The sequence below is a fragment of the Bombus pascuorum genome, chromosome 7, assembly GCF_905332965.1.
Source record: "Bombus pascuorum chromosome 7, iyBomPasc1.1, whole genome shotgun sequence".
In the NCBI taxonomy this organism is placed as follows: Eukaryota; Metazoa; Arthropoda; class Insecta; order Hymenoptera; family Apidae; genus Bombus; species Bombus pascuorum.
The window spans coordinates 14,245,620-14,272,780 of NC_083494.1; the positions used below are offsets into that span (position 1 = coordinate 14,245,620).

At 37.6% G+C, this 27,161-nt stretch overlaps 1 protein-coding gene across 8 annotated transcripts in view; it reads left to right on the plus strand.

Moving 5' to 3' along the window:
- Positions 1–27,161, plus strand: part of LOC132908901 (histone demethylase UTY) — a 154,136-nt gene that overhangs the window by 101,839 nt on the left and 25,136 nt on the right. For 5 of the 8 annotated variants that reach the window (XM_060963322.1, XM_060963323.1, XM_060963326.1 and 2 more), the window contains one exon: positions 23,622–23,800. In XM_060963322.1, the coding sequence (XP_060819305.1) occupies positions 23,622–23,800 (179 nt within the window). Of the gene's footprint in view, positions 1–17,170; positions 17,630–23,125; positions 23,150–23,621; positions 23,801–26,603; positions 26,735–27,161 lie in introns of those variants that run through there. The other 3 variants (XM_060963328.1, XM_060963327.1, XM_060963330.1) reach the window with 3 other exon arrangements.

Genomic DNA, 27,161 nt, shown 5'->3' on the forward strand with positions numbered 1-27,161 from the left:
CGTGCCACCTAATGCACGTTCGTTCACGATCGTCGTCAACCGGTTTGAAAGCGGAGGATCGCTAAAACTTAAGTGGGGTAAGAACAGAAGCGAGGTCCCTACAGACACCTTGTCCAACAAGATTTAGTTCAACTGCACTCGCAGCTGCACCTGCGTGGCGCGTGCTACGGAGATGCATCTGTCGTATTCTCGCTCGCGGCCACGTGCCAGTACGCTTACGTGCTCGCCTGCACGCTCCACCATCGCCGCTCAACGGCCAGGCAAAACGTATAAGAAACAACAATTTTTATCATCGAATAGTAATTAACTTCTTCGGAGATACCCGGCATACGTGTTCTTACACGTATGTACGCGTTCGTCTTTTTTATCCGGTGCGTCAGTAACGTTGACGCAATATTTCGTTTTCAAGTTCTTCGATCTTTCAATTTGTTCACTGAAAAATTTGTCAGCTTTCGAGTTTCCGGATATCCGAATCGTTACACTCCCGAATTTTTGATCGTACGAACGTGCAGATCTCGGAATTGTCAGATCTTGGAGGCTTCGAATTTTTCAAGAAGGTTCCGGTTTTTGAAATTTCAAGCCCTCGGATCTCCAAATTTGTAGACATCGAAATCTGCCAATTTTTATGTCCCAATGACACTTTGTTCACTGAAAAATTTGTCAGCTTTCGAGTATCCCGATTTCCGAATTTTTGATCGTACGATGCAGATCTCGGAATTGTCAGATCTTGGAGGCTTCGAATTTTTCAAGAAGGTTTCGATTTTTGAAATTTCAAGCCCTCGGATCTCCAAATTTGTAGACATCGAAATCTGCCAATTTTTATGTACCAACGACACTTTGTTCACTGAAAAATTTGTCAGCTTTCGAGTATCTGGATTTCCGAATCGTTACACTTCCGAATTTTTGATCGTACGAACGTGCAGATCTCGAAATTGTCAGATCTTAGAGAATTTTTCAATTTTCAATTTTTCAAGGTTTCGATTTTTGAAATTTCAAGCCCTCGGATCTGCAAATTTGTAGATATCGAAATCTGCCATTTTTATGACCCAACGAGGCATTTAAAGCTGCAAAGATACAGCAAATAGATACACAATCCGCAAGATTGCATGGAATATCGAAGACGTACGATGCTCGTCGTAATTAGAACGCGGATTTACGCGCAGTCGTATCTTTGGAAATATCATGAAAAATCTCTAAAGTCTGTATCTCGACGATCAAATGTTAATCGCGTGTGTGTACGATTCAAAGCGTTTTGCAATTGTTCCGAGACACCGCGTATACGTATCCCAACTCGAAAGTATCATTCTCGTTGAAATTATACAATTGAAAGGAAGCAAAGCGAAACGTACAATTGCAGAGATGATAGTCTGTGAGGTCCCATATATGAAGGGGGTTAAATTACAGGGAGTGAAAAGGGTTGATGGGTTCTTGGCTCGTTAACATAATTTCGAAATAATTAACCGCGCGTGAGCTGGATTACTGCGTCATATATTGTACTTCCAAATCTTTGTTTTATCTCTCCCTTAATTAAAGCGTCTGTGATTCTTTCTTTTCTTTTTTTTTTCGCTCCTATCGCAGATTTTTCTTCCTTTCCTCTTCCTTTTCTTTCTTTTTTTACAAGTGTCGGCTTGCCTTCGATGTAGATTCAAGGTTCTCGTTAGATAATAAGATCGTAAGTGATTTGGTTGTTGATCGGCGTTCCTGGCTGTAATTTACGAATAATTACGGGTTTACGAATTGGATCAGATACCACGAGCGGTTGATTCTCGTTCCTTTCTTCGTTTAATTTTGGGGAAGGCCAGGGCTTGTTTCTTCGCGCCGTATTCCTCATCGTGCGAAAGAATTTCGATCATCCTCTTGTTGGTATTTTTAAACGAAGTTCAAAGTCTCATCTTTCGGTGTTTCGAATTTATATTTCTCCGCATAGCGACTCACTGATAATTTATTCGTTTCGTTTTATTTCATTTTTAACGAATACCCGAATAATAGATGATGCTTGATACAGTTCCAATGAGATGAACGAATGCAGAAGAATATACAGATAAATACAAAGTAAAAGATTTATTTTGTCGATTTTTTGTAAACATTGGGCAAGCAAGAAGATAAGTGAAATATAGAGTCGGTGAAAGATACTACGCGGCGAGATTAATCGTCTGTGTAATAATTTCCGTTAGCCAAGTACAGTTATCCCTTTCTATCGAAAAAGATAAAGCCGAAAGTAAAGTGGAGTATGTATACACGTTTCCCTTATCTAACCTGCCTAGGGGGCTATCTGTAGAAGCACCATATTTTTTTCAAATACGATAGCGTTCTGCCTCCGGCTTTTCTCCCTTTATTCTCCGAAATTTATTTCCAGCCATACGTTTCAAACGTGTTCCTGCACACGTGTAATGGTAACAACAAATCTAATTAACGCGGAATTCCATTAACAGCGGACAAACGAATTATCGAATTGCAACCAATATCAAAGATCTCATCGAACAAGTTCTTTATCGTCGAAACGAGTAAGGCTAGCGTTATTAAATATTCTGCAAAAAGAACGTCATCGAGCTTCCTCGATCGATACACTCGATCGATCTAGCGCGACGTAGTTGTAACTGTAAATACAGTGGCGTTTCATCGTCTTCGTGAAAACGTCTCAACTCGGTCGCCTTCTTTCGTTCGTTATCGACCTACTCGTAGCTTCTTACTTTTTTAAAGGCGCATCTCGTGTTTGAAGAAAGTACGAAAGTACAACAGTCATCGCTATATAACTTCTCCTTCCAATTTTCGTCTTAAACATTTCCTTAGAACGTTAAGACTCTCTGTTCGTTGAGACGAGGGTAAGTTTTAAAATTCTTGAACGAAGTCTTAAAATTGAGAGAATAGCTAGAGGTAGGGTTAATCGAAAGTACACCCGGTATGTTGGCATAGCTCTGTATCACGGCGAACCAGCACGGAAGATAGCGTTGGTGGTAGTAGGAGTACCGTTGCGCACGTTGCATCGCACGGCGAAAGAACCGGCAATTTCCAGCTGCACAACAATGCGGCATTACACTGTTGCGAAAGCACGCCGGACCCTGCGCTCTGTCCCTGTCTCTCGTCTGTCGCAATTTACGATCTAGTCTGGTGGTCTTAGACGTGCCTTACGATCGGAATCGACGATATTCTGCATACCTCGTGTCCCATGCGACAATGGGACACATGTCGGTTGCACGTATGTACGCTGGTTCGAGAAAGTATTTGAACGTTTGCAGTAGGAAATTTTCATGTTCGGACAGTATGTGTTATGTGAAACATTTCCAGATTTCATTAAGACTTGTTATTGGCGTCTATGAGACACGATTGTCGTGACTATATTGGCTGAAACATTGTATTTGTCTGAATTCGATTATATTGGCTAGATTTGGCGATGTATGTGCTGGCTCGAGAAAGTATTTGAACATTTGCAGTAGGAAATTTCCATGTTCGAACAGCATGTTCTATGTAAAACATTTTCAAATTTCATTTGGACTTGTCATTATTGCGTCTATGAGATACGACTGTCGTGATTATGTTAGCTGAAACTTTGTATTTGTTTGAAATCAATTATATTGATTAAATTTAGTGATGTATGTACTGGCTCGAGAAAGTATTTGAACATTTACAGTAGGAAATGTTCATGTTCGGACAGTACGTGCTATGTAAAACATTACCAAATTTGATTATATTTTGGTTAAATTTGGCGATGTATGTACTGGCTGTAAAGAGTATTTGCACATTTGCAATAGGAAATTTTCATGTTCGAATAGCATGTTCTATGTAAAACATTTTCAAATTTCATTTGGACTTGTCATTATTGCGTCTATGAGATACGACTGTCGTGATTATGTTAGCTGAAACTTTGTATTTGTTTGAAATCAATTATATTGATTAAATTTAGTGATGTATGTACTGGCTCGAGAAAGTATTTGAACATTTACAGTAGGAAATGTTCATGTTCGGACAGTACGTGCTATGTAAAACATTACCAAATTTGATTATATTTTGGTTAAATTTGGCGATGTATGTACTGGCTGTAAAGAGTATTTGCACATTTGCAATAGGAAATTTTCATGTTCGAATAGCATGTTCTATGTAAAACATTTTCAAATTTCATTTGGACTTGTCATTATTGCGTCTATGAGATACGACTGTCGTGATTATGTTAGCTGAAACTTTGTATTTGTTTGAAATCAATTATATTGATTAAATTTAGTGATGTATGTACTGGCTCGAGAAAGTATTTGAACATTTACAGTAGGAAATGTTCATGTTCGGACAGTACGTGCTATGTAAAACATTACCAAATTTGATTATATTTTGGTTAAATTTGGCGATGTATGTACTGGCTGTAAAGAGTATTTGCACATTTGCAATAGGAAATTTTCATGTTCGAACAGCATGTTCTATGTAAAACATTTTCAAATTTCATTTGGACTTGTCATTATTGCGTCTATGAGATACGACTGTCGTGATTATGTTAGCTGAAACTTTGTATTTGTTTGAAATAAATTATATTGATTAAATTTAGTGATGTATGTACTGGCTCGAGAAAGTATTTGAACATTTACAGTAGGAAATGTTCATGTTCGGACAGTACGTGCTATGTAAAACATTTTCAAATTTCATTTGGACTTGTCATTATTGCATCTATGAGATACGACTGTCGTGATTATGTTAGCTGAAACTTTGTATTTGTTTGAAATAAATTATATTGATTAAATTTAGTGATGTATGTACTGGCTCGAGAAAGTATTTGAACATTTACAGTAGGAAATGTTCATGTTCGGACAGTACGTGCTATGTAAAACATTTTCAAATTTCATTTGGACTTGTCATTATTGCATCTATGAGATACGACTGTCGTGATTATGTTAGCTGAAACTTTGTATTTGTTTGAATTCAATTATATTGATTAAATTTAGTGATGTATGTACTGGCTCGAGAAAGTATTTGAACATTTACAGTAGGAAATGTTCATGTTCGGACAGTACGTGCTATGTAAAACATTACCAAATTTGATTATATTTTGGTTAAATTTAGCGATGTATGTACTGGAAGTAAAAAGTATTTGAACATTTGCAACAGGAAATTTTCATGTTCGAACAGCATGTTCTATGTAAAACATTTTCAAATTTCATTTGGACTTGTCATTATTGCGTCTATGAGATGCGACTGTCGTGATTATGTTAGCTGAAACTTTGTATTTGTTTGAATTCAATTATATTGATTAAATTTAGTGATGTATGTACTGGCTCGAGAAAGTATTTGAACATTTACAGTAGGAAATGTTCATGTTCGGACAGTACGTGCTATGTAAAACATTACCAAATTTGATTATATTTTGGTTAAATTTGACGATGTATGTACTGGAAGTAAAAAGTATTTGAACATTTGCAACAGGGAATTTTCATGTTCGAACAGCATGTTTTATGTAAAACATTTTCAAATTTCATTTGGACTTGTCATTATTGCGTCTATGAGATACGACTGTCGTGATTATGTTAACTGAAACTTTGTATTTGTTTGAATTCAATTATATTGATTAAATTTAGTGATGTATGTACTGGCTCGAGAAAGTATTTGAACATTTACAGTAGGAAATGTTCATGTTCGGACAGTACGTGCTATGTAAAACATTACCAAATTTGAATATATTTTGGTTAAGTTTGGCGATGTATGTACTGGCTCAAAACAGTATTTGCACACTTACTTCAATCAATATGGAGATATATATAGAAATTACAAGATATTTGGCGTAAGTGTATCGTAAATCGATTATCTCCTCAAAAATAATCCTATCAATAAAACTAAAAATGTTCAGTACCTCGATATTTTATTTATCATTTTACGATATCACCTTCAATTTGTACAATTTTGTACAACGTTTACAAATTATCTCGCGTTTCTCTAATGACAGAAATCCACAGTCTAGATCAGCTGTAAACTAAATCCATTCTAAACGAGCCCTCAGTTCCAGTAAAGTGAAAGTGTTAAATACAAATTGAAACAAATTGTTCTCCAGTTTTATAGCCGCCTAGATCGAGAAAGGTCGGTCGTTCTTTTTGCTCGTTCCCTGCCGTAATGAACCTGATCCTTATAATGGGTACCGTTAAAAGGATCACCGTTCGACGTCCTTACGGCTGTTTTATTTTCATTCGATTCCGACGATACCACCGGTATGTTGCAGTTAAACGCGGATCAGCTTTCAAATAGAATTAAAGGTAGCAGCAAACGTGTGCACAGTGGTTTAATTCGACATGCATCACCGACAACCGGCCACACTTAAATACTGTTTTTGTGCTGTCTGCAAAATTACAGAGTTACAGGATTACAAGTGCAGGCTCGTTGGGAAACAATGCAACCAAGCTGCTGAATCGTTCAATGTACCACTTTAATCGTAATGCCACCATTGTTACGATTTTTCGTGAAATCCTGGAAATTTGTAGGATAAATTTCTAACAGTTCCGATTGCTGTAAATTTTAATTATTTTAACTGCTATTTTTGGTAAAAATGCAGCTTTTTCGTGACTCATTAAACAAGGCTCGTTATCGCTAACACGTTTTCTTTGAGAAAAAGAATCGGAGTAGTGGTCGATTTTAAGAAAAGGAATAGAAGTTCAGAAATATATTAGGTTGTCCGAAAAGTTTCTTTCGTTTGATGAGAAAATAATAGACCACGACATTTTTTATTTTATATTATTTTATCCAATTATACGATCCATTTTATTCTGTTGAGATAAACAACACGATATTTCACAGTGTTTTTTTACGTTTGTACAAAGGTGCACTGTTGTAAAAAACACGTTTACGATAGAAAGACACTTTTTGGACAACTAAACGTTCAATTTTATAAAAATACAGATACATTTAAATTTGCTGTGTCTTTTGTCTTAGGACGAATGACGCGTGTGCATATTATTCTTCGACCTAAAAATAAATAATACAGCATTAATAATTTATATTATGTACCAATAAAGAATATCGGTATAACATTTTTACAAGAACCATATTGCTACGGTGTTATAATTTTTGACTCGCACTCGGTCTGCTTAATACTACGATTTATACGAAAGTAAATTAAACGCAAGCTGATAAATCTAAACGACGTATGAAACGATCGTAAAATTCTGCATATAAATAACGGAGTTAATTGGAATGGTTCAATTTGAACGGGAGAGCGATGCTGACGTTAAACTTGATTGCAACTAGGAAATGTGAATAAATATTTGCGCGATATATTTTTATCTTCTATACATAGACATTAATCGGTTGAAATTTCTCGATGCCTGATATTTATACGACATATTATGTCTAAATAATTATATATATATATATATAATTATATTCCAAATATAATAATTTATATAATTAAACAAAACCTAATTATATAACAAATATAATAATATTCCAAAGAAACGTAGAAGATTCTTAGATCCATTTAATCTCCGAATTAAAATGGAAAGAAAAAAAGGAGAAGAAGAAGCTACGTTTGGAAAAAAAGAAAGAAATATCATCGATGGCGAAGGTCGAATGTCGCAACCGTCGGTTGCAATTTTGAAAGTATCGGAGGGAATATGAAAAAGAGAGAACGGAAAGAGAAGACATCGTCGATGCAGCTGGATGGCCGATGCAGGTGCAAATGCAAGTTAACCTGCAACAGACGCGAATAGCATAGGCGCGTTCGCGGTGTCATCGGCGATATATACCCTTGTGCATGCTGAAAATTAATCGATACGCAGCCTCGATCCCTTTCGATAAATCCAATTAAATTAAACGTTACAAATGGCGTGCTTGGCGCACAAATGCATAAAAAACGGATCGCTGTAATATTCATTAACCGGTCGGCACGTGAATCGAATAACACAACAGATATACGCACGCGTATATTCATATATTCGAGTACTTTTTTTTTTAAAGTGGCTCTTCATATTTCTGATGACTCTTTAATCTTTCGTATTAATTGGACGTGGTATATATCCGCTCCTTGTTATTTTAATCGGTACTTATGTTGCGCAATAATTTTTTATCGAATGTTTATTACTTATTTATATTATTTATTATACGCTAGCTCATTAGCAGCGTTGATAGGCGGAATATATCGAGAAGGGTTCGGCTGTTGCAATTGCTAATTAATTTCTTGTTTCTTCGAAAGGCAGTCTTTTTTAGAGTTTCTTTTAGAGTTTGCGTGAGTAAGTTTCTTTGAAAAGAACGAAACTTCTCTCGGTAGCGTAACAACGCTGGAAAATAATTGCGACGCGAGCTGCTTAAGGATTCTAAGATTAAACAGTTTTGTTGGAAAGTTCGAGGAATCTACGATTTTCAGGAGTCGAACAACGAGAAGATAAAAATATCAAAGTATTCAAAAATTGAATTCTAAAGGTTGGAGAGTCGGAGATCCAGAGACTGAGAGATTGGAAATTCCAACGTCCGCGTAATAAGAAATTTCTTCGATAATTCAAGAGTTGGACGATTTAGAAGAAATATACAACGCAGGTTCGCGAATTTAAAGATTCTTCTGATCAGAGGCGAAGGATTTCTTGACACGGTGTGGTTCAAACGGATAGGACATTCACGATCGCGTGACCATGTACAGGAAGCGATAGAAACTCGAGTTACAGAGACAATGCGAGTTGCAGCAGAGATTTTTGTAACGTATTACCTTTGTAGTTTATTACGAACCTCAAGACGGCAGAGATACTAACGAGTTTCACGAGAAGTTTGAAAGTTAACCAATGCGCTAGCTTCGTCCACTTCCTGTTATTAATCATTGGATATCGATGGATTGTACCGGTGGCTGTCTAACGCAGGAGAGTGGAACATTAAGTAAAGGGATTTGTGGTGAAATATTCTCTTTACTTTCGACTGCCAAGGATTGACATTTCGTACAATGGAGATATTTCGACTGAATAGAGTTGTTAGCTTTGTTCGTGAATAGGAAATATACAGAGAAATTGTGGTTCGTAGTAGCATGATCATTTGGTAGCAACGACGAGAGAAAGGTATCCTTGCGACACTGTGAAATAGATTTCAGTACCGCGAGAATAATTTCTTACGCGATATAAATATTAAAGTGTCGGACTCTCGGTTCGTATCATCGAATCGTTCACTACGCTACGTTGAGTTAGGTTAGTGAATCCTCTAGGAATTTAATTTTATCTCCTACGTCACATTTTACGTGGTAAAAATGGTCGATCAATCTTATCAAGTCGGAGACGCGAAGTACAGATATAAAAATAGCAAATTACCGTCATCGACTCTGATCCGAGGATTAAAATAATCAGTCGAGTACACGATACGTGTAATTAGAACGTCGTATATGGAATATCAAATATAGAAACTCAGAAATTCACGAAAATAGGATTTTCAGGGAATCGTAGGTTCCAAGCTTCGTTAAATTTTCAAGTTCATTTTCAATTTAAAAAAGCCTCAAGATTCGAAGATTAAGCTTTAAAAAACTCGCCAACTCAGACGCTCGAAGATCCCAAAATACAAAGATTTACTAATAGTATTTAGTAAATGTTGAAAGGAAGCTACACTAGTCCCCCGATTTACTCGGCGCTTCTTCGCGCGAGTCTTTCCGATGCGATAAGTTGTAACAGAAATTGCGCGATGGTTTTCAAGAGCTTGAAGTTTGAGATAAGTACATTACGTTGCGCTAGGTCATCGTAGGCGTCCATACTTTTTCCGTATTTACTTTACAAACTTTATTTACGCGATTTTCGTTCAAATCCAGGCGGAACTTATACTTCGCGTAAGTTGAGAAACGGTTGTACATACAACAAGCAGAAATTTGACATTTCATTCGACGCTAAACACCGGAAAGGACATCGCGCTAGCTAGCGTCGCGGTGCTGGTCGCCAAGTAGTAAGCGTAAGTGTAGAGTCCGTGCAGAAACTCTGGCAGAGACGCAGACCGACTTGCGATGCAGCGTGACGAGTGCGTGGGAGTGCAAAACGTGGGGCGACGAGGGCGCGATGTAGGTCACTAGGAAATTGTTAGTCGTCTGTCGTTCTGACAGCCTTCCTGTCCCGGTACTAACGCGGTGTGGGCGCCATTGTCTGTGATCCCACGATAGGATGCGTTAGAACAACTTCTCTGTGCTTAAGAAGGGCGCAAGGAAAAATTTCGAATTGGTCTATTAACGAAATGTAATTCGTCGATCCGGCGTCGATTACGTTCATGGAATTTCTTTCACAACCTCGGCTTTTCGTATCTCAGTACGTACGTAGGTATTCACCGCATAACGCACCGTATTTTTACTACACGGATTCGCTTTAACGGGAGGTTTCAGAATTCGTCGAATCTTCAATATTTATACGTATTTTTTATACAGATGTACAGAAGATACTTACTGCACATACTTTGCTGTATGAATTATAGATATTATAGAGAAGATACTTACTGTATATACTTTGCTGTATGAATTACAAATATATTGTTTCATATAGATATTATACAGAAGGTACTTATTGTGCATACTTTGCTGTATGAATTACAAATATATTGTTTCATATAGATGTTATACAGAAGGTACTTGCCGTACATACTTTGCTGTATGAATTACAAATATATTGTTTCATATAGATATTATACAGAAGATACTTACTGCACATACTTTGTTGTATGAGTTATATGTATTATACAGAAGGTACTTACTTTAGGCGTTTTGTTGTATGAATTACAAATATATTGTTTCATATAGATATTATACAGAAGGCACTTACTGTATATACTTTGCTGTATGAATTACAAATATATTGTTTCATATAGATATTATACAGAAGATACTTACTGCACATACTTTGTTGTATGAGTTATATGTATTATACAGAAGGTACTTACTTTAGGCGTTTTGTTGTATGAATTATAAATATATTGTTTCATATAGATATTATGCAGAAGTACTTGCTGTACATACTTTGCTGTATGAATTACAAATATATTGTTTTATATAGATATTATATAGAAGATATTTTATAGGTTTTGTTATATGAATTATAAGTATATTGTTTTATAGAGATATTATACAGAAGATAATTACTGTACGCGTTTTGCTGTAAGAATTATAAATATTGTTTCATATAGATGTTATACAGAAGGTACTTGCTGTACATACTTTACTGTATGAATTACAAATATATTGTTTCATATAGATATTATACAGAAGGTACTTATTGTGCATACTTTGCTGTATGAATTACAAATATATTGTTTCATATAGATGTTATACAGAAGGTACTTGCCGTACATACTTTGCTGTATGAATTACAAATATATTGTTTCATATAGATGTTATACAGAAGGTACTTGCTGTGCATACTTTGCTGTATGAATTACAAATATATTGTTTCATATAGATATTATACAGAAGGTACTTACTTTATGCGTTTTGTTGTATGAATTACAAATATATTGTTTCATATAGATATTATACAGAAGGCACTTACTGTACATACTTTGCTGTATGAATTACAAATATATTGTTTCATACAGATATTATGCAGAAGATAAAGTTAAAGAGGATAAGAATGCGAGAAACTTAGGGGAATCGTAATACTTCTTTATCGTTAACGAGGGAAGCGGTGCGCGATACTTGGTGAATTATTGAAACTTTGAATTAAAGTTGCGTGAAAACTCTCAACTAAAATATTAAACTCGAAGAAAAGAGTAGAAAAGGAAAGGCAAATACAACTGTGACGATAGTAAAGTCATAAAACATCGAGCAAAGATCTTTGAAGAAATAAAAATTCCATCTTAATTTAATCCCACGTCGGTTCGCGTTTAAAATCGCTTATGTACGCGCGAAGATCGGTCATTTGTTATATTTCACTTTCCCGCGTGCCAGCTTTGCTTCAATGGGATTAAAAACAGTTGCATAACCGAATAGGGAGAGAGAGAGAGAAAGAGGAGAAAAAGAAAGAAGGAAAGGTATATACGACACATATAAATCCATGGTATGGGTTCATTCTACCTCGTGAGCTCTCTGAATGATACACATTTATTATCTCTTTTTTTCAGAGCGCAGCATAACGCGCGACTGCTTTTATATCCGGTGCATCCGCGCCTACGCTCTCTCCGCGATACCTCATGGCCCCTTGAAAAAAGAGCGTTATTTTTGCAATTAAACGTTTGCTGATAAATTCCAGGCGCGCACACACGACGGGAAAGGTCAGAGATTTGATTTTTTAGGTCACTGAGTTATTACTTTATTCGACGTACAGAACCTTTTTTTTTTTCTTGCTGTCCTTTCTATTCTTTTCCACGTTAACGACGACGTTTTAAATTATTTTAAAATGTATTTTAAAAATTCATTATATCGTGGCTTCAAATAATATTCGCCGTACTAACGTATATCGTAAAGATATATGGAAATTCTAGAAATCTAAAGAATAAAAAAAACATTGTCGCAATGAATCGTTGAATTTGCGATAAAAGTTTTAGAATTATCACATTCTACTCTGTGTTACGATGGGAAAAAGCATTTGTCATGGGGACTTTTTGCGAAAAAGCCCTGCCCTATTTAATAACGTACTATGTTACAGCCTCGTTTTTTCGATCAGCGAGTCATTGCTGTATTCGATTTATAATGTTCGATTCCTGTCTTCGAGTCGAACACCAGAGTATCCATGAAACGTGCTAAAGGAACCGTGGAAGCTGCGATTCTAATTTTATACTAATCTAATTTTATTACCAATGTTGCGTCGAAGAATGTGTTAACAACCCAGTTATACGGTTTCGGGGAAGATACATAATAACTCTCAAGGGCTTTCGCGAATCATTGATTTCGTGTCAATCATCGTACTAAAAATATAAATTCGTGAACTTGACCTCGTTCGAAGACAAGTCGAAGACGATTAACCAAGAGAGAGTCTTCCGCGAGACTCGCTCGCGAACAAACGTGTTTCCAATCGAAGAACGCGTGACGAAAAACGTGACAAGTCACATTTCCTGTCTTTTGATAGAATCTTCAAACTCGATAGATTGCAAATTAATCGATACTATCTTTCCTTTTGATTCTTTTTCATTAAATACGCGTGTTTGTCTAACGAACATTCGAAGAACTTTAATCGTTTGCAGGTTTTTCTGCGTTTACGAGAAATTTGAAGACGCAGAAATGTACATAATATTTCGCAAAAACACAATTTTTACCACCTTGCCATCTTTTTTATTTACATCTCTAAGAATATCGATTCGCAAAAATATCCGCGATCCATATACGTTCGCCACAATTACAGTCTGTATTTTTATGCAAATTCATATCGTTACGAACGCAACGAAAAAATAGGAACCTAAGCGAAATTTCACCTACGAAAGAACACGAGACAATACTTTGATAATTTACGTGTCCTCGCGTATTCGACGCGTTCTGTACGCTCCGTGCATCTTCGTATTTTTGATATCTCTCATAAACGAGCAAATATGCGCGACCTACAGCAATTACAGATACGATACCGTACAAATGCATCTCGCGGCCGCTGTATATAGCGAAAAGTGCGATCGATTTATAACTCGCGTTACTCTCAAAAAGCAACAAAGAGAAAAATCATTTATATTCTCGTTTGAATGGAAACAACGCCACGGTATTATTTAGCAATAAAATCGGTGAACGTTTTGAATTTTCTCCAGAGGCGAAACCAATAAATCGTGATTTCGTTCGATTGGCCTCGCCAGTTTAGGTCTCTGTTGAACACGTGGGCGGGCAATTCCGTGACACCATAAAGCTCTCCCTATCGCTAAGAATCGCGGGAGTACTATTATAACGAGCGCTATACGAAACGCTGACAAGGGTTACAAGCCAGGTAAACAAGAACTTGCGCGAATCGTCGGACGAGATTTAACGCGATACGTGTTAACACGGCCTGTGGGACACAGCTTTGCCACGGTGATGTGGTTTCTGTTAACCCTTTTATTTCACCGTGCCGTTTTTTCAAGATACAAACGATTAGCATAAATTGTGTTATATGGTTGCTCAACGATATTCGAGCGTATCAGGTTGGACGAGGATGGGAAATCGGTGTTCGTATCGCTTAGGCTCGATTAATACGTAATCTCGATTATCGATTATATTTTTCTCCACTGCTTTTCGAAATACAAGCAGACTTTATCTTCGATCGTGAGTTATACACGATGTAAAGCGTAGATTTTATTTTCGCTAGAATTTTCCCTGCTACGAAAGAAATCACGACGATATCAGCTTCGCGTTTCGTGAATTTTTCGATCGCTCTCTCGACGATCGTTGAAGTTGGCTGTTGCGATCTCTTTGAAAAACGTGGGGAAAAAGTAAGCGACGACGAGTACACTCGCGAAGAAGAGGTAACTGGTTAAGGAATGAATCTCTCTGGAAAGAAGCAATATTTTTCAAGAATAAATTCTTCCAAATTATAACGATAATATCATCGACCTAACTTCCATCTGTGGTAATCCGTCCACTCTAAAAACTGTGATAAAATCCTTACGAATAATAATGACGACGCAAACGGTAATCGCGAAAAGGGAGGCAACAACAGCTTTCGACTTTATGAAAGAGAAACAGCAAGTTTCTCTATTGCATCCAACGCTAGGAAAATTATATTTGTCGTGTGGGTGTCGAAATGCTATGTTGCACGGTATAAGGACATTCGTACGATCCTGTGGAGGGAGAATGGCGCTATTATTGCGTAAGAATGGCCGGGTTACAAAGCAACTGACAACGATACGTAATATGTAACGTGAACACGAAGGTCCATATATTATACCCTGAACGAGAATGTAACGTGTTTTTGCGTCTCATTGTTGGCGTTTGTGCAAGATAATAATTGCGTATATACGTATTAGGCTCGCCTCGTAAACAACATGTACGTGGAATTCGTTGTTACATTCTAAAAAAACGTACGTTATTATTCATGCGAAATGTTGCGAATATTTAAAAAAATCGTCTAATCCGTTTCCTTCTTAAATTCGATCGTCATTCGCGCGATTCCTTTTTCCCCTCCAATTTCGTTCCATTTAATTTGCTTCGTCTGATATTATTATTATTAACAATAATAATTTATTGGATTTCGATCTTCTAACTTGTCGTTATATGATTTATCTTTACGCTGTTCTTAATCAGTTAGCTACTTTTGACGAGTATACTCGTCACGAAGCAACAGTAATATCTCGCGTTACGACGAGCCCTGCCGGCAATGGAATTCAAAAATGAAACGGCCCCTTCGTTACAACTTAATTCTATATTACAACATTCACACGTACTCCGTATTCGACGAGTATACTCGTCGTCCCTTACTCTTTCTCAGAGTAATTTTAGGTACACGTCTTGCAAAGCGATCGCAACAGCCAACTGATTAATCGAAGCAGTTACTACGTGGATATTAAAAGTTTACGCTAGAAATTCCGCCTATTCTAAAACCATTACGTTCTATTACTATTTTCTTGTTTTATTTTTAGCGAATTTGTCTTGGGACGTTAACACGTTTACACAGGATTTTGGAATTTTAATCTGCTCCTTAGACTCGTCTGATTTCTCTAACACATTTTCAACATTTTGCTTAAGATCTTCGTTCGTTTCTCTCGATATCCACGACGACTCAAATAAATTAACGGAACAAAAATGGTAATCGTAAATGTCGCACAGATTCGCAAAGAAAGAAGGCCGGTGTATCATCTTGTCTTGTCGACAAAGCGACCATTAATAGGTCATACCAACGTTAATTAATTTACGAGGTGCTAAAGCGGCTTGCCAGGCTCGAGGGTGCATTAAAATGCACCCTTCGTGGTTGCTGCGTCGCGACGCATAGCATTGGCCACGCTTTTGGCCGCGTTCGACGCACGAAACAGCCGGCAGCAGGAAATCCGAAATGCACCAACCTCCATCTACGATAACTAAAGAGAAGATCCTTGCGATTCTAGCAAAGATACCGAGACTATAATACGTCCACTTGCGACCTCGCCGCACGGCTTTAATCGCTTCATTTACATTCCATTTCAATCAGCTTACGTTTTTTGTTCGAAAGTGCCACTCCTCCTCGCAGAACAGCGTTGGCTGGCTAAGTCGTTGAGTCGAGAGTCAATCGTGAGCCTCTTTACTCTGAATCGCTGCGATGTGTGCGGGTATTTTGCGGTAGGTTAGGGTGAATTCGTGAAATTATTAACACTTCGACTGCCACGTTGGTCATATACGACCAGCCACGGTTTCTCCACGGTGGTCACTGGTCACCGGAGCGCTCGAACTTCTTGCAATTGTAAAAATTGAATGAAAATTGACAGTTAGGGCATTCTGAATATAACCGATAAATAGAAGATACTTTGAGATAAAATTGAACGATTAAACATTTTTATTAGAACACCGATACAAAAAAATGAGAACAAATCTTGCGTCTAACGGTGCACTGTGTTTGCGTCCATATCATTGAGGGATAATCTACGAATATTTGTATAAACACAGCTTAGAAAATAATCGTAAACGCTGCTTTATAATCGTATAATTGAAGTTACGAGTGTGAACATACCTTACTATTATATATAGAATGAGCAAATACCGTTTACTAATATCTTCTACACGTTTTAACGTTATATTCTGCACGTTTTGCTTGCAAAGAAGCAACGAATGCGAATGGTTTGTTGAAATAAACGAAGCCTCGTTATAATACTTCGTTATCGACTGTTACCAAGACGTCACGGTGGTCACCCGTGACCACCAATAAAATAAACAGTCCATTGGAGGAGAATGTTGTCTTACATCGTCAATTTATTATTATTCTGCCATTATATGATTTGAATAATAAAAATACTCTCGTGGCGTACTCAGCAAAACATGTGATTTCGATGTGGCAGTCAAAGTGTTAAGAAGAATCGGAGATTAAAGAATAAGAAGTTAGAAGAACAGAGGAGAGTGGGATCGTTAAGAAGAAACGATAAAAAGTGAATTCCTACGTGATTCTGCGGATTCTGGATCAGCTGTTTGTTTCTATCTCGTCATTCGCGACAAAGAATAGGTTCATGTACGATCTTTCTACGCGATCATCTATTCTTCTTGAATATTTGGTCGTAAAAGTCTACTTGGAAAGCACGTCTATCGAATCTGTCCAACTTATCAAAGGAGAAGCACTCTGATCGCGATATTATTTCTACCAACGTGTCTACTAACGAGATTATCGTTAACGTAGCTGTGGATGAAATATGAGAAATCGAAACGTTTCGCTGGCTAAAACTTTGGCTCAAAATTACGTAAATTACGAAAATTTTCTTCTCAACAGCAAGAAGATGATAGGACGATAACGTTGCCAATTTCAGTGGAAGAATAAAATCTTACTGCGATCGAACTCCATCGTTACAAGTAAACAGTAAGGAGCAGCGATTTGAAAAAAGTCTCTGTGGATAATGTATTACAAAAATATAGAAATTGCTACATCATTGCGATTAGATACCTTAAATGTTTTCACAGAGATTACTAAAGTAGTTTTTATCTTGTATATTTATAGCAACTTTGTCCGTAACTACCTTATTTTATCTTAAACTTTATCTCTTCACATACGACTGTTCTGTTTTTACAAAATAGTAGCACAGTCAGTTCGTAGGATTAGGCTTAGCTACAAAGTTCCATTTCGAGACAATAATCTGAAGAAGGGGATAATTAAACAAACTTAAGGTAAATAAATAAAATACTTTATAGTAATTTTATTCTCGTTTACATCGGTATCCGAGAAAATAACGTTTCTTCGAATAACGTGGCTTCGTTGACATGTACCAGCGTTGCAAGTTATAGAAAAACCAAACGTACGTATATTTTACAAAAAAAAAGAGAAAAGAAAAATATTTATTTCGATAATATTTCTAATCTACGTCGTAAAACGCGATTTCTTTGCATTCAAAAGCAATCAATCGCTGGTTTAACGATTTTAAGGTATATCGATAGCGATTATTACAGGAAAAATCAATGTCTCATTATTCGATAAGCATTCTTTCGTTTCTTATTTTTCTTTCCCACCTAAGATGTTCGACGTTTGTAACGATAAGGAAATATATTTAATAAGATAAATTGTTATATTTTGAAATAAATACTTGTCGATAGCGAATCTAGGAATGAAACAGAAATACGGGAAATTAGTAACGAACGTATAGAGTAAATTTGTATATTTTAATTGACTTCTTCAATTATAATTATAATTGCAGAATTATAAACTCGATATTTCGCTTGAAATAATATGATCGACATCGTTTCAATTTCTTCTTGCGCCTTATATATCATAATCCTCGTTAAGCGTAAGAATTTTCTGCGGGTAAAACAAATAAAATGACAGTAAAAAAATCTATGAAATACGTGGCTAAATACATTTGTCAATGCAGATTGTTTATGTTTGTCCATTAAATAACACAAGCGTGTCGAAAGGGTTAGAATTTATCTCCAGCTGCGTTTACCAGAGTGTTAAAACACGATGTCGCTCGTAAAACGTGAAAAGTATAGAACGATTGTTACGGTTGCTGCTCGATTTATCGATCTGTATTTTTTTCGATCCGGATGATGAATATCAACGTTGGACAGCCACAGCCGGGTACAAGCTGTTCCACGCCGGGTGAATCGATGTTTCAACCTATAAATACACCCAGGTCAATGGCAGAGCGGCCAACAAACAACGACCATCGACTTGACAGGATCAGTATCGGTTTTCGTTTCTGTTTCATCATGGTTGAGATAGGTCATCGGTCGCGGATCGATACCGCTTCTTCTACTCTTGCAGAGTTGGAAGGATTCTGGTGTCTTGGCGTAAGACGTAACGACGTCGCTGATATTTATAAAGTCCAGATATCAACGTTGAGATGTTCGCGTTCGAATAATTTCTGACGCGCAAGTCTCTGCCGTTTTAAAATTTCAAAATTCGTATCTTCTACGTTGCCTTTAGTATTTCTTATTTTTATTTTACAGATACAGCGCGCGAAAAATTTCAGACTCCGCCCTATCTTTAGATGTTTCATAACGTTGGCAACAAAATGAAGAAAATCGTTCGTAAGATCTCGTATCGTGATTTAAATCGAAAAGGAAAGCCGAAGGCGACGAGAAATGTTCCTTTCAATGAAATCTGAGAAGAATTGAATTTTTACGTAGAATTGATTAATCGCCGATCAATTAACTTAGCTTCTACTATTTAGTTCTTCTCCTTACGTACTTTGTATCCTGCCAAACGATTTTCCCAGCCAGAATTCTAAGGTGAATTTAGAAGCGCGCAAAATTGAAAAGTGGCGCGCGGCCTACGAAAGGCTGGCAACGACTTTCGTTCCCATCCGTCGTGCTTTCGTTGCCGGTAGATATCGAACGTTTCTCGCGAGCATATTTCGCAACACTGTCGAGTCAGTGACATTTCTGTCTCTCCCACACAGCCAGCCGACCGCGTGTAACAGTGACTCATTGCCGAAGACAACGAACCCCGAAAGGAAACGCGAAGTGAATGAAACGATGAATGAATAGCTTCTCGTGAATGAATTTACTACCGCCTTTACGCCAAGGCAACCGACCGATCTCTTTGCCTTCCCTGCTTCCATCTCGTACTTCTCATCCTCTTTATTTTTTCTCCGTTTTATATTTTCTTTTTTCTTTCTTTTTTATCTCGGTCGTTCTACTTCTCATCGCGCCAGGGAACGACAGTCGAGCTTCGATTAATTTGTCGTCGTCGTGCTAGCCGCGGAATTAATCTTCCCGTTACTTCCATTCCTCCTTCTCCGGCTTCGGTCTTTTTGTCAGCGATGAAACAATGGTGTCTGTCTCTTGCTTTATCGCATCGTACGACGTCTCTGCACGCTTCGCTTTTTCACCTCTCTTTGGAGTAGCGGGCTTCTGTAACAGGTTCCAGGATAACTTTCGAGAAGGTCGGTCATTTTTCTAATGTCACTATGAGATCTATCGTCGTATAATTCTCTTTCTTTAACTCGTTCCAGCTATGTAATGGGACGGTAGATTCCAAGAGATCATCTTTCCAAAGATCCTGTTCGGTTACCGTAATTTTTCTAACGTCAGTGTGATATGTATTATACTGATGCGGGATCTAATTCTTAATGATAATAATTTTTTAACTCTTCCGAGTGTAATGGTACGATAGGTTGCGAGATAATTTTTCACGAGATCGGTTATCGTAATTTTTCCAACGTCCATGTCAGATCTATCGCGTTATTATAGGATCGCATCTTGGTGGACGATTTTGGCTTTGTTTTTTTAACTCGTGCGGATGTGATGATTCGTACAATGATACATCGTCGTATATGCTAGTATCTATACGTATACGTAAACCAGGTCAATGTGAAAAGTTTCCGTAGGTAGGAGTTGCTTTATTCCTTGTTTCGTCATTGTCATTTCGCAAACTTCTCGATCTAAACTCGTAACAGTAACAGTATAAATTATAACATTTGTAGCAGATTTGTTACGCTATCGGTATATTTCTATTGGCATAAATTTCTATTGTAAAAAGTGCAGCGGGAACTCGATCAAAAGTACGATTCACTGGCACATCCGATGGATACATGCGATCCTGTTTCAAATGACACCGAGCAGAGTATTACTCAATCCGCGTACGTCGATTTAACGCTGGCTTTCGTCCAGCGACTCTAAAAGCCGAAACAAAATGACGACGACCGACATCGCACGACTTGGAATTCCAGTTTGACACTTGCCAAACGGTTCGTTAAAGCCGATGATTCATTGTTCGTGGTGAGAACAATTGCGATAACAATGTGACCAGCTTATAAATATATATAGAGAGAGACTTCTTAGGCATTAGACTCGACTTAATTTAACTCGTAATTATCGTAATTATCGGATCGCGAGCTTTTATGCAAATTCGTATTTCTATTAATAGAGAGAATACGTTTGTGAAAGACAGAAGTAAAGAAATGAAATAGCAGTTGTAACTGCTAATTCAGAAATCAATTAAATTCCTATTACTGCGTTATAATCGATTAAACTATTATTACGTGTCAGATAAGATTTATACGTCATGTAGATTTTATCGTAAGATTCGTATATATCTACAAACACGTACGTACGTGTACAGATGGAAAATAAATAAATAAGAGGAAATAGATTTCATCATATATCAGAAACGATACACACGCCATTGCATTATCGAAGTCGGCTTCTAACGTAGTGCGAACATACGCACGAAAAATAATCAATCATTTGAAACATACGAAATAATTAACTGGTAACTGTCTGGTAGAAAATATTGTGCAATTTTTCGCACAAAATAATTTTACACAAAAAAACCATTGCAAGACTGTCTTTTTATAAAGGAAGCGATACTTTTGCAAGCTTCTTCCACATAGGTCAATTTGAAACATTTTCTGTTAAACTATCTTATTTTCACTACCCATCTCAAACTGCCATATCTGAAATTCTACTACAAGATAAAAGTTTCAGTGGAAAAATCGCCTCGAACTTCCTCCTGAAAACGTGCTTTTTCGTAAGTCTGTTGAACGCACGAAAAATAATCGATCATTTGAAACATACGAAATAATTAACTGGTAACTGTCTGGTAGAAAATATTGTGCAATTTTTCGCACAAAATAATTTTACACAAAAGACCATTGCAAGACTGTCTTTTTATAAAAGAAGCGATACTTTTGCAAGCTTCTTCCACATAGGTCAATTTGAAACATTTTCTGTTAAACTATCTTATTTTCACTACCCATCGCAAGCTGCCATATCTGAAATTCTACTACAAGACAAAAGTTTCAGTGGAAAAATCGCCTCGAACTTCCTCCTGAAAACGTGCTTTTTGGTAAGTCTGTTGAACGCGCGATCGTCATCAGGAAGCGTTGATTTGCGACTTTCTTTCTCAGCGTGGAATCAGGTCGGGTTCGTTTGGTTCACAACGTGTCTCGACCGACTGAACGCACGCACCGTGTCATTCGCAACTGCACGATCGTTATTGTTGCTTGTCCATCGGCCGTCCCTATGGTTATCGTTGCAACCCCAGACGCGGTTGTCGCGTGACAAGCCAGAATACCACCAACCACTTCCTGTTCATCCTCGATGCACGCGATTACGCGACAAAGTCCCTCGCGTCAACCTGTTTCTTAACAATGAATTTTTAACGAGCCACGATTTTTATCGAGTAGTCGTTCAGTCCACAGCTTCGCGAACTATTACTGGGCCGAGACCCACTTTCGAAAACGTTGTTCTTCGCGACCCACTAGAAGATTACGCCAGGTGTAATAGCCTGTCTACGGATTTTTGTACGCGTTTACGAGAAATCTGAATGTTTTATATTCGTAACGCAATAAGAAAGCTTTACAAGCTGAAAGTCGAAATATCTGCTGGACCAATGGTTGTTCGAGGTTCGTTGAAGGAGATTGAAATAATCTTCTGTAGAGAATGTCGAGCTGCGTCGATCAACCTACTGAAAGATACATATGATCGCGTTTAAAAGGACAAAGTCCACGTGGTCTTTACGCGGCCACCTACAGAAAGACGAACATGAAAATGCCATGCACCTCCTTCGAAGCTATTCGCCTTTTATCCCAAAACATTTGTCGATATAATTAATAGTATCAAAATTATTATTATATGGTATTATTCATTTTTACTTGCTACAAGATGTGATCGATTTACATGTGTAGATTTCTCGTTCACACTGCCAACCTTCGATCACGATATACGCTAGATTATCACATTTATACTTGAACTTACTCTTAATTGTACTCAATCGCTCAAATTCAATCTTATATTTGTATTGCACACTCCCTCTCCCTTAGGCTTCCTGTCTCGTAGGAAACCAAACTGTTCTCTGCTCTCTAGTCAACAATGCTCCTTCTTCTACGCTCTTACTTCCCTTTTTCTAAGCTCCGCAACTATTCTATTATCTCTCCTGCGTCTCTCCCATTTCTTCTGTGAGTCTCTCTGATGTTTTGCTCCTGTCCTCGACGTTCCTCCAGTCAGTTGTTTCAGTGTTCCTACGAATATTATACGTACGATTATATTCATAACGAAGGTAGACGCAGCGGAGGTTGTCCTGAAGGCACGAAGTCCGGGGATCTCGAGATCCCGAGGGGAATTGAGAAGGAAGAAGCGATGGCTAGTAAAGAGAAAGCAGAACAAGAGAGAAAAAATGAAGGAGAACAGAGAAGAAGGGCCAAAGATTAGCGAATAGTTTTATACTATACTTACACACGTATACTTATAGTTTTCTATCACCAGTCTTACATTTTTTACACTTTACTGTCAGAGTTCCGTACTTGATATTTCCGTGTGAATTTGTACGCGTCTTGAGACTTGGCCTCTTCGAGGATACAAATAGTAAAAGCATAGATAAGAAACTAAGGAGGTACGTTCCAAGGTCGAGTTTGAGTGGTAGTTTTTGAGCGTAAATGTTAAGTACGGGAGATGTGAAAGGTTCTCGATAGTTGCAAGTGAACGATAAGGGTAAATGGAAGAAAACTGTAACTAAAAATCGAGAAAATTAACTCGAAGAAGATGGACCGTAAAAAATAAAACAAATAACGTATTATACTCGCAGACGAAGATCGCGAATTTCAGGAAACTGTAACGGAATGAACTTTGTCTCACGGTGTGTCGATCAAGGGATAGGTTGATGCGATAGAATGGTCATTTTTATTTATTCGATTGAAATTGTATTCGATCGTTGTTATTGCAGGGCCGTGAAAGCATTCCAGCAGGTGCTATGGGTGGAACCAGGATTTCCACGAGCCTGCGAGGTTCACCTACGGCTCGGCTTAATGCTGAAGGTCCACGCTGACTTTGAAGCCGCCTTGAAGCACCTGACACTCGCTCTGATCGATGCCACGACACCTGCCTCCTTTTCCAAGCTTGAAAGTAAGTAGTTCTCGGTTTTCTTCGCCCCCTTTACGATCGCCTACGCGTCTTCCACCTTCCAAAAAATATAATTCACGGTGAACAGCTGCCCACCGTAAACCGTGCATTTTTACTCCCGAAATCTTACTCCCATACCATATGTTGGCTTCCTCGTACCGCCTTCCTTCCTCTTCGCACACTCACACGACACTCGTACAAGAACTTGGAAATGTCGAGGCTTTTTTAGATTTATTTATTAATTAAAGATTTTGATTTATTTAATCGTCTTGCAAAAGACGAAAGACTATGCACGTGGAAGGATTTGAATTTTTCTGACGATTCGAAACGATACTCGAGATATATCGCGATAATCGAAGAACTCGTGCGACGAAAGCCATCAGGAATGAGCAGCTTTTGAGGGAGAAACGTCTTCTTCGTTAAAATTATCGTTAATTTTTGTTAAAATACATAGAGACTTTCACTTTTCACGGAACTCTCGCTTTTCATGGACGCCTCATTAAAGAGAGGACGAGCTTTGCGGCATCTTAAAAATTAAAAGCCGTCGAGATCTCGCTCTCTTGGATATCGGGTTATGCGAACCACTTTCACTCCAACTTGTCGATTGATGCAAAAAGTCATTAAACTCGTGCAGTCGATCACTCTAGATTTACATTCTCTGTGTTCTATATCGCAGTTGTTGAATGTCAATACGAGAACTTGCAGCAGCAGAAAAATCCATCGAACGCGTCAACAAACTTCGATCGGTCAATTTCTTAAAAATAGAATCTCCGAGATTGAGAGAATAGATCGTTCCGTTGTCCGATATTTGAAAAAGAAGCCACGTACTCTCTACTTTCTATTTTTATTTTTATTTCAAATTTTTCTCAATCTAATATACTCGGATTTGATCGATCAATCTATGAATGCTTTAATCAATTTCCTAGCCACTGTAAATCCATGAAAGAACTACGCGATCGTTCGTTTCAATTTCTTAAATACAATGATATTTTATTTGAAACAAAGTTCATCGAAATAAAAATTCTATAGCGCGAGAAACAAATTGTTTTTTACCACCGAGCTTTTCAACTTTATTCGACGTTAAATGTTCCAACGGATTCGATCGATCCATCAAGTGTGCAAGTTATTAATCTACCTGCGGAGAAATGAAAAAAGCAAGCGGATGAAAAGTTCCTATGGGACGACGGAAGGTGCAATAATCTCGACGATTTTCCCCTGCGCGCTTTTAATACGTTATTTAAAAAGACACAATGAAATCGATACTTTCGCCGCGTGAAAAGCGCCTATTACATACCTGCGCGCCACGTCTTGACAACGTCTAGATGCCAGACCTTTTGCTCGCGTTTCGCTTCGAACTTGACCCCCTTTTTCCCAACGTGATACAGCGATTCTTGTGTCACGTATGACCTACGATAACACGTATGGCGTAGTAGACGACATTTAAGGCGCGTTAAACGCTTACCCTAACGATTTTTCTTGAATTCACCTGGCACTTAACTTAACGTTGCGTTCGTGATGCCTCGCCACTGTTTCCACGGTTTCTCCCTCTCTCTTACTCTGTCTGTCTGTCTCTCACTTTCCATTGCACCGTGTAAGAGTTTCGTTTACTTTTATTCTTCCTTCGTCTTTTACGCCGTTCCGTTACATTCAGATTGCAAAATAATTGGAAAAATGAACCGACAGAATAAATAAATAAATACAGCAGATTGATCGCGAATAACGTAGCAGATAAAAAAAAGGGGAAGAAACGGTTACGGTAAATAATTAATTAACCAGTAGGTAATTTTTATGGTTCGTATGGAATATTCATGCAGGTCGTTTAACTTGGAAAATATTGGATGCGATTCGTTAATCGGTCGATTTATTCGATTTATTCGCAGGTAACGTTTCGAGATTGGAATTGTTGGTTTTCGATTGACACGTACGTACGTACGTTCGTAGCTTTTAAAGTTGCAGTATTTGCAACGCAGTTGGAATTTACCGTTCGACACCGAACATCGTGTTTGTTAAATGGTCAAGCTGTGACTGTAGCTGCGCTAGCTACTAGGAATAAATTTCCAATCGTCGATTAAATATTAAATATCAATGGTACATGTACGTACGGGCTACGTAGTGACTGGATTCTACGTAACGATTTATCAAGCAGCAGAAGTGGAACAGAACGTTAAATCCTAAGCGCTAACGGGAATCTCCGTCAGTTTTCCCTGTCGGTGTTTCATCTCGCAGCGTAGCATCACTTCGAATTACCAAGAACCAGCAATGAGTCAACCGGGACTCGACTGGGTCTCTGTCCTGCTGTTTGAAGTTTAAATTTAGTGTAGAGAGTAAAAATAACGAAGCCACGGATACGAGCTGTTGAATGTTATGAGAGAACTTGATTCTTGTAGGCGATCGATTCTAATCGTTCAACAGCGTGTTACTGTTCGAAATATTATGGCAGCGAATTAATATTTCACCTGCGACTATATTTCACCATTGAGAAGATGGCGCAAGAATAATAACAAGCTTTTTCATTCTTAATGGCTGAGCGTGCAAGTTAATGGACATTACGGACAATAATAATTAACGTTATTAATCATACGCTTAACGAGTTTAATAGACTAATTAAAGAGCGATGATAAAATATTCAAATTGAGTCATACGGAAGAGTGATTCACGATTCAAACGATTACCACGATCTCATGCACACGGGGAATCATTTCCGTTTACCGAGAAATTGGTTCTTCAGCCGAGCGAAGTTGTGTTTATGAAATGAGGCGAACATAAAAGCAACGACCCATTGAGATTTCGAGTCAGTTTGGTGTCTGCCAACGATCTAAACGATAGTACGTATTTGCATACTATAGTTAGATCAAAGGGAGGAATGCAACTTGGAATTAAAATACGGAAACGAAAATATAGAAAACCGACGAATCGTTGAAAGATTGAAATTTTAATGTAAGTGTCATTGCTCTACGCTTTGTGTTACTTTAATCAAGGAAATTTGATTTGTAATTATTGGAAAACGTTATATTATATACACGTGTATACCCGTTTTTTATTTTATTCGAATATTAATTTAAAAATAAATTCTCATCAGAGATGTCAGCTTTCGAGTGTACTAATTGAAATCATAATGGAAACAGAACGTGCAATTATCGCGTTTTTCATTCAACATGTATATTTGTTGTAATTATGACGTATAATCAATAATATGCAATTTGTGTAAACACCGTGTCTCTTGTTTAACATATTCAAATTTCCACCATAACGTTGCAAAGCCAAGCAGGCTATTACATAGTTGATAAATGCAGCTGTACAAAGAATTAATTAATTATTCATAGTTTTCGTATTCTACCGGTAATAACAAAGTGTGCGAGTATCG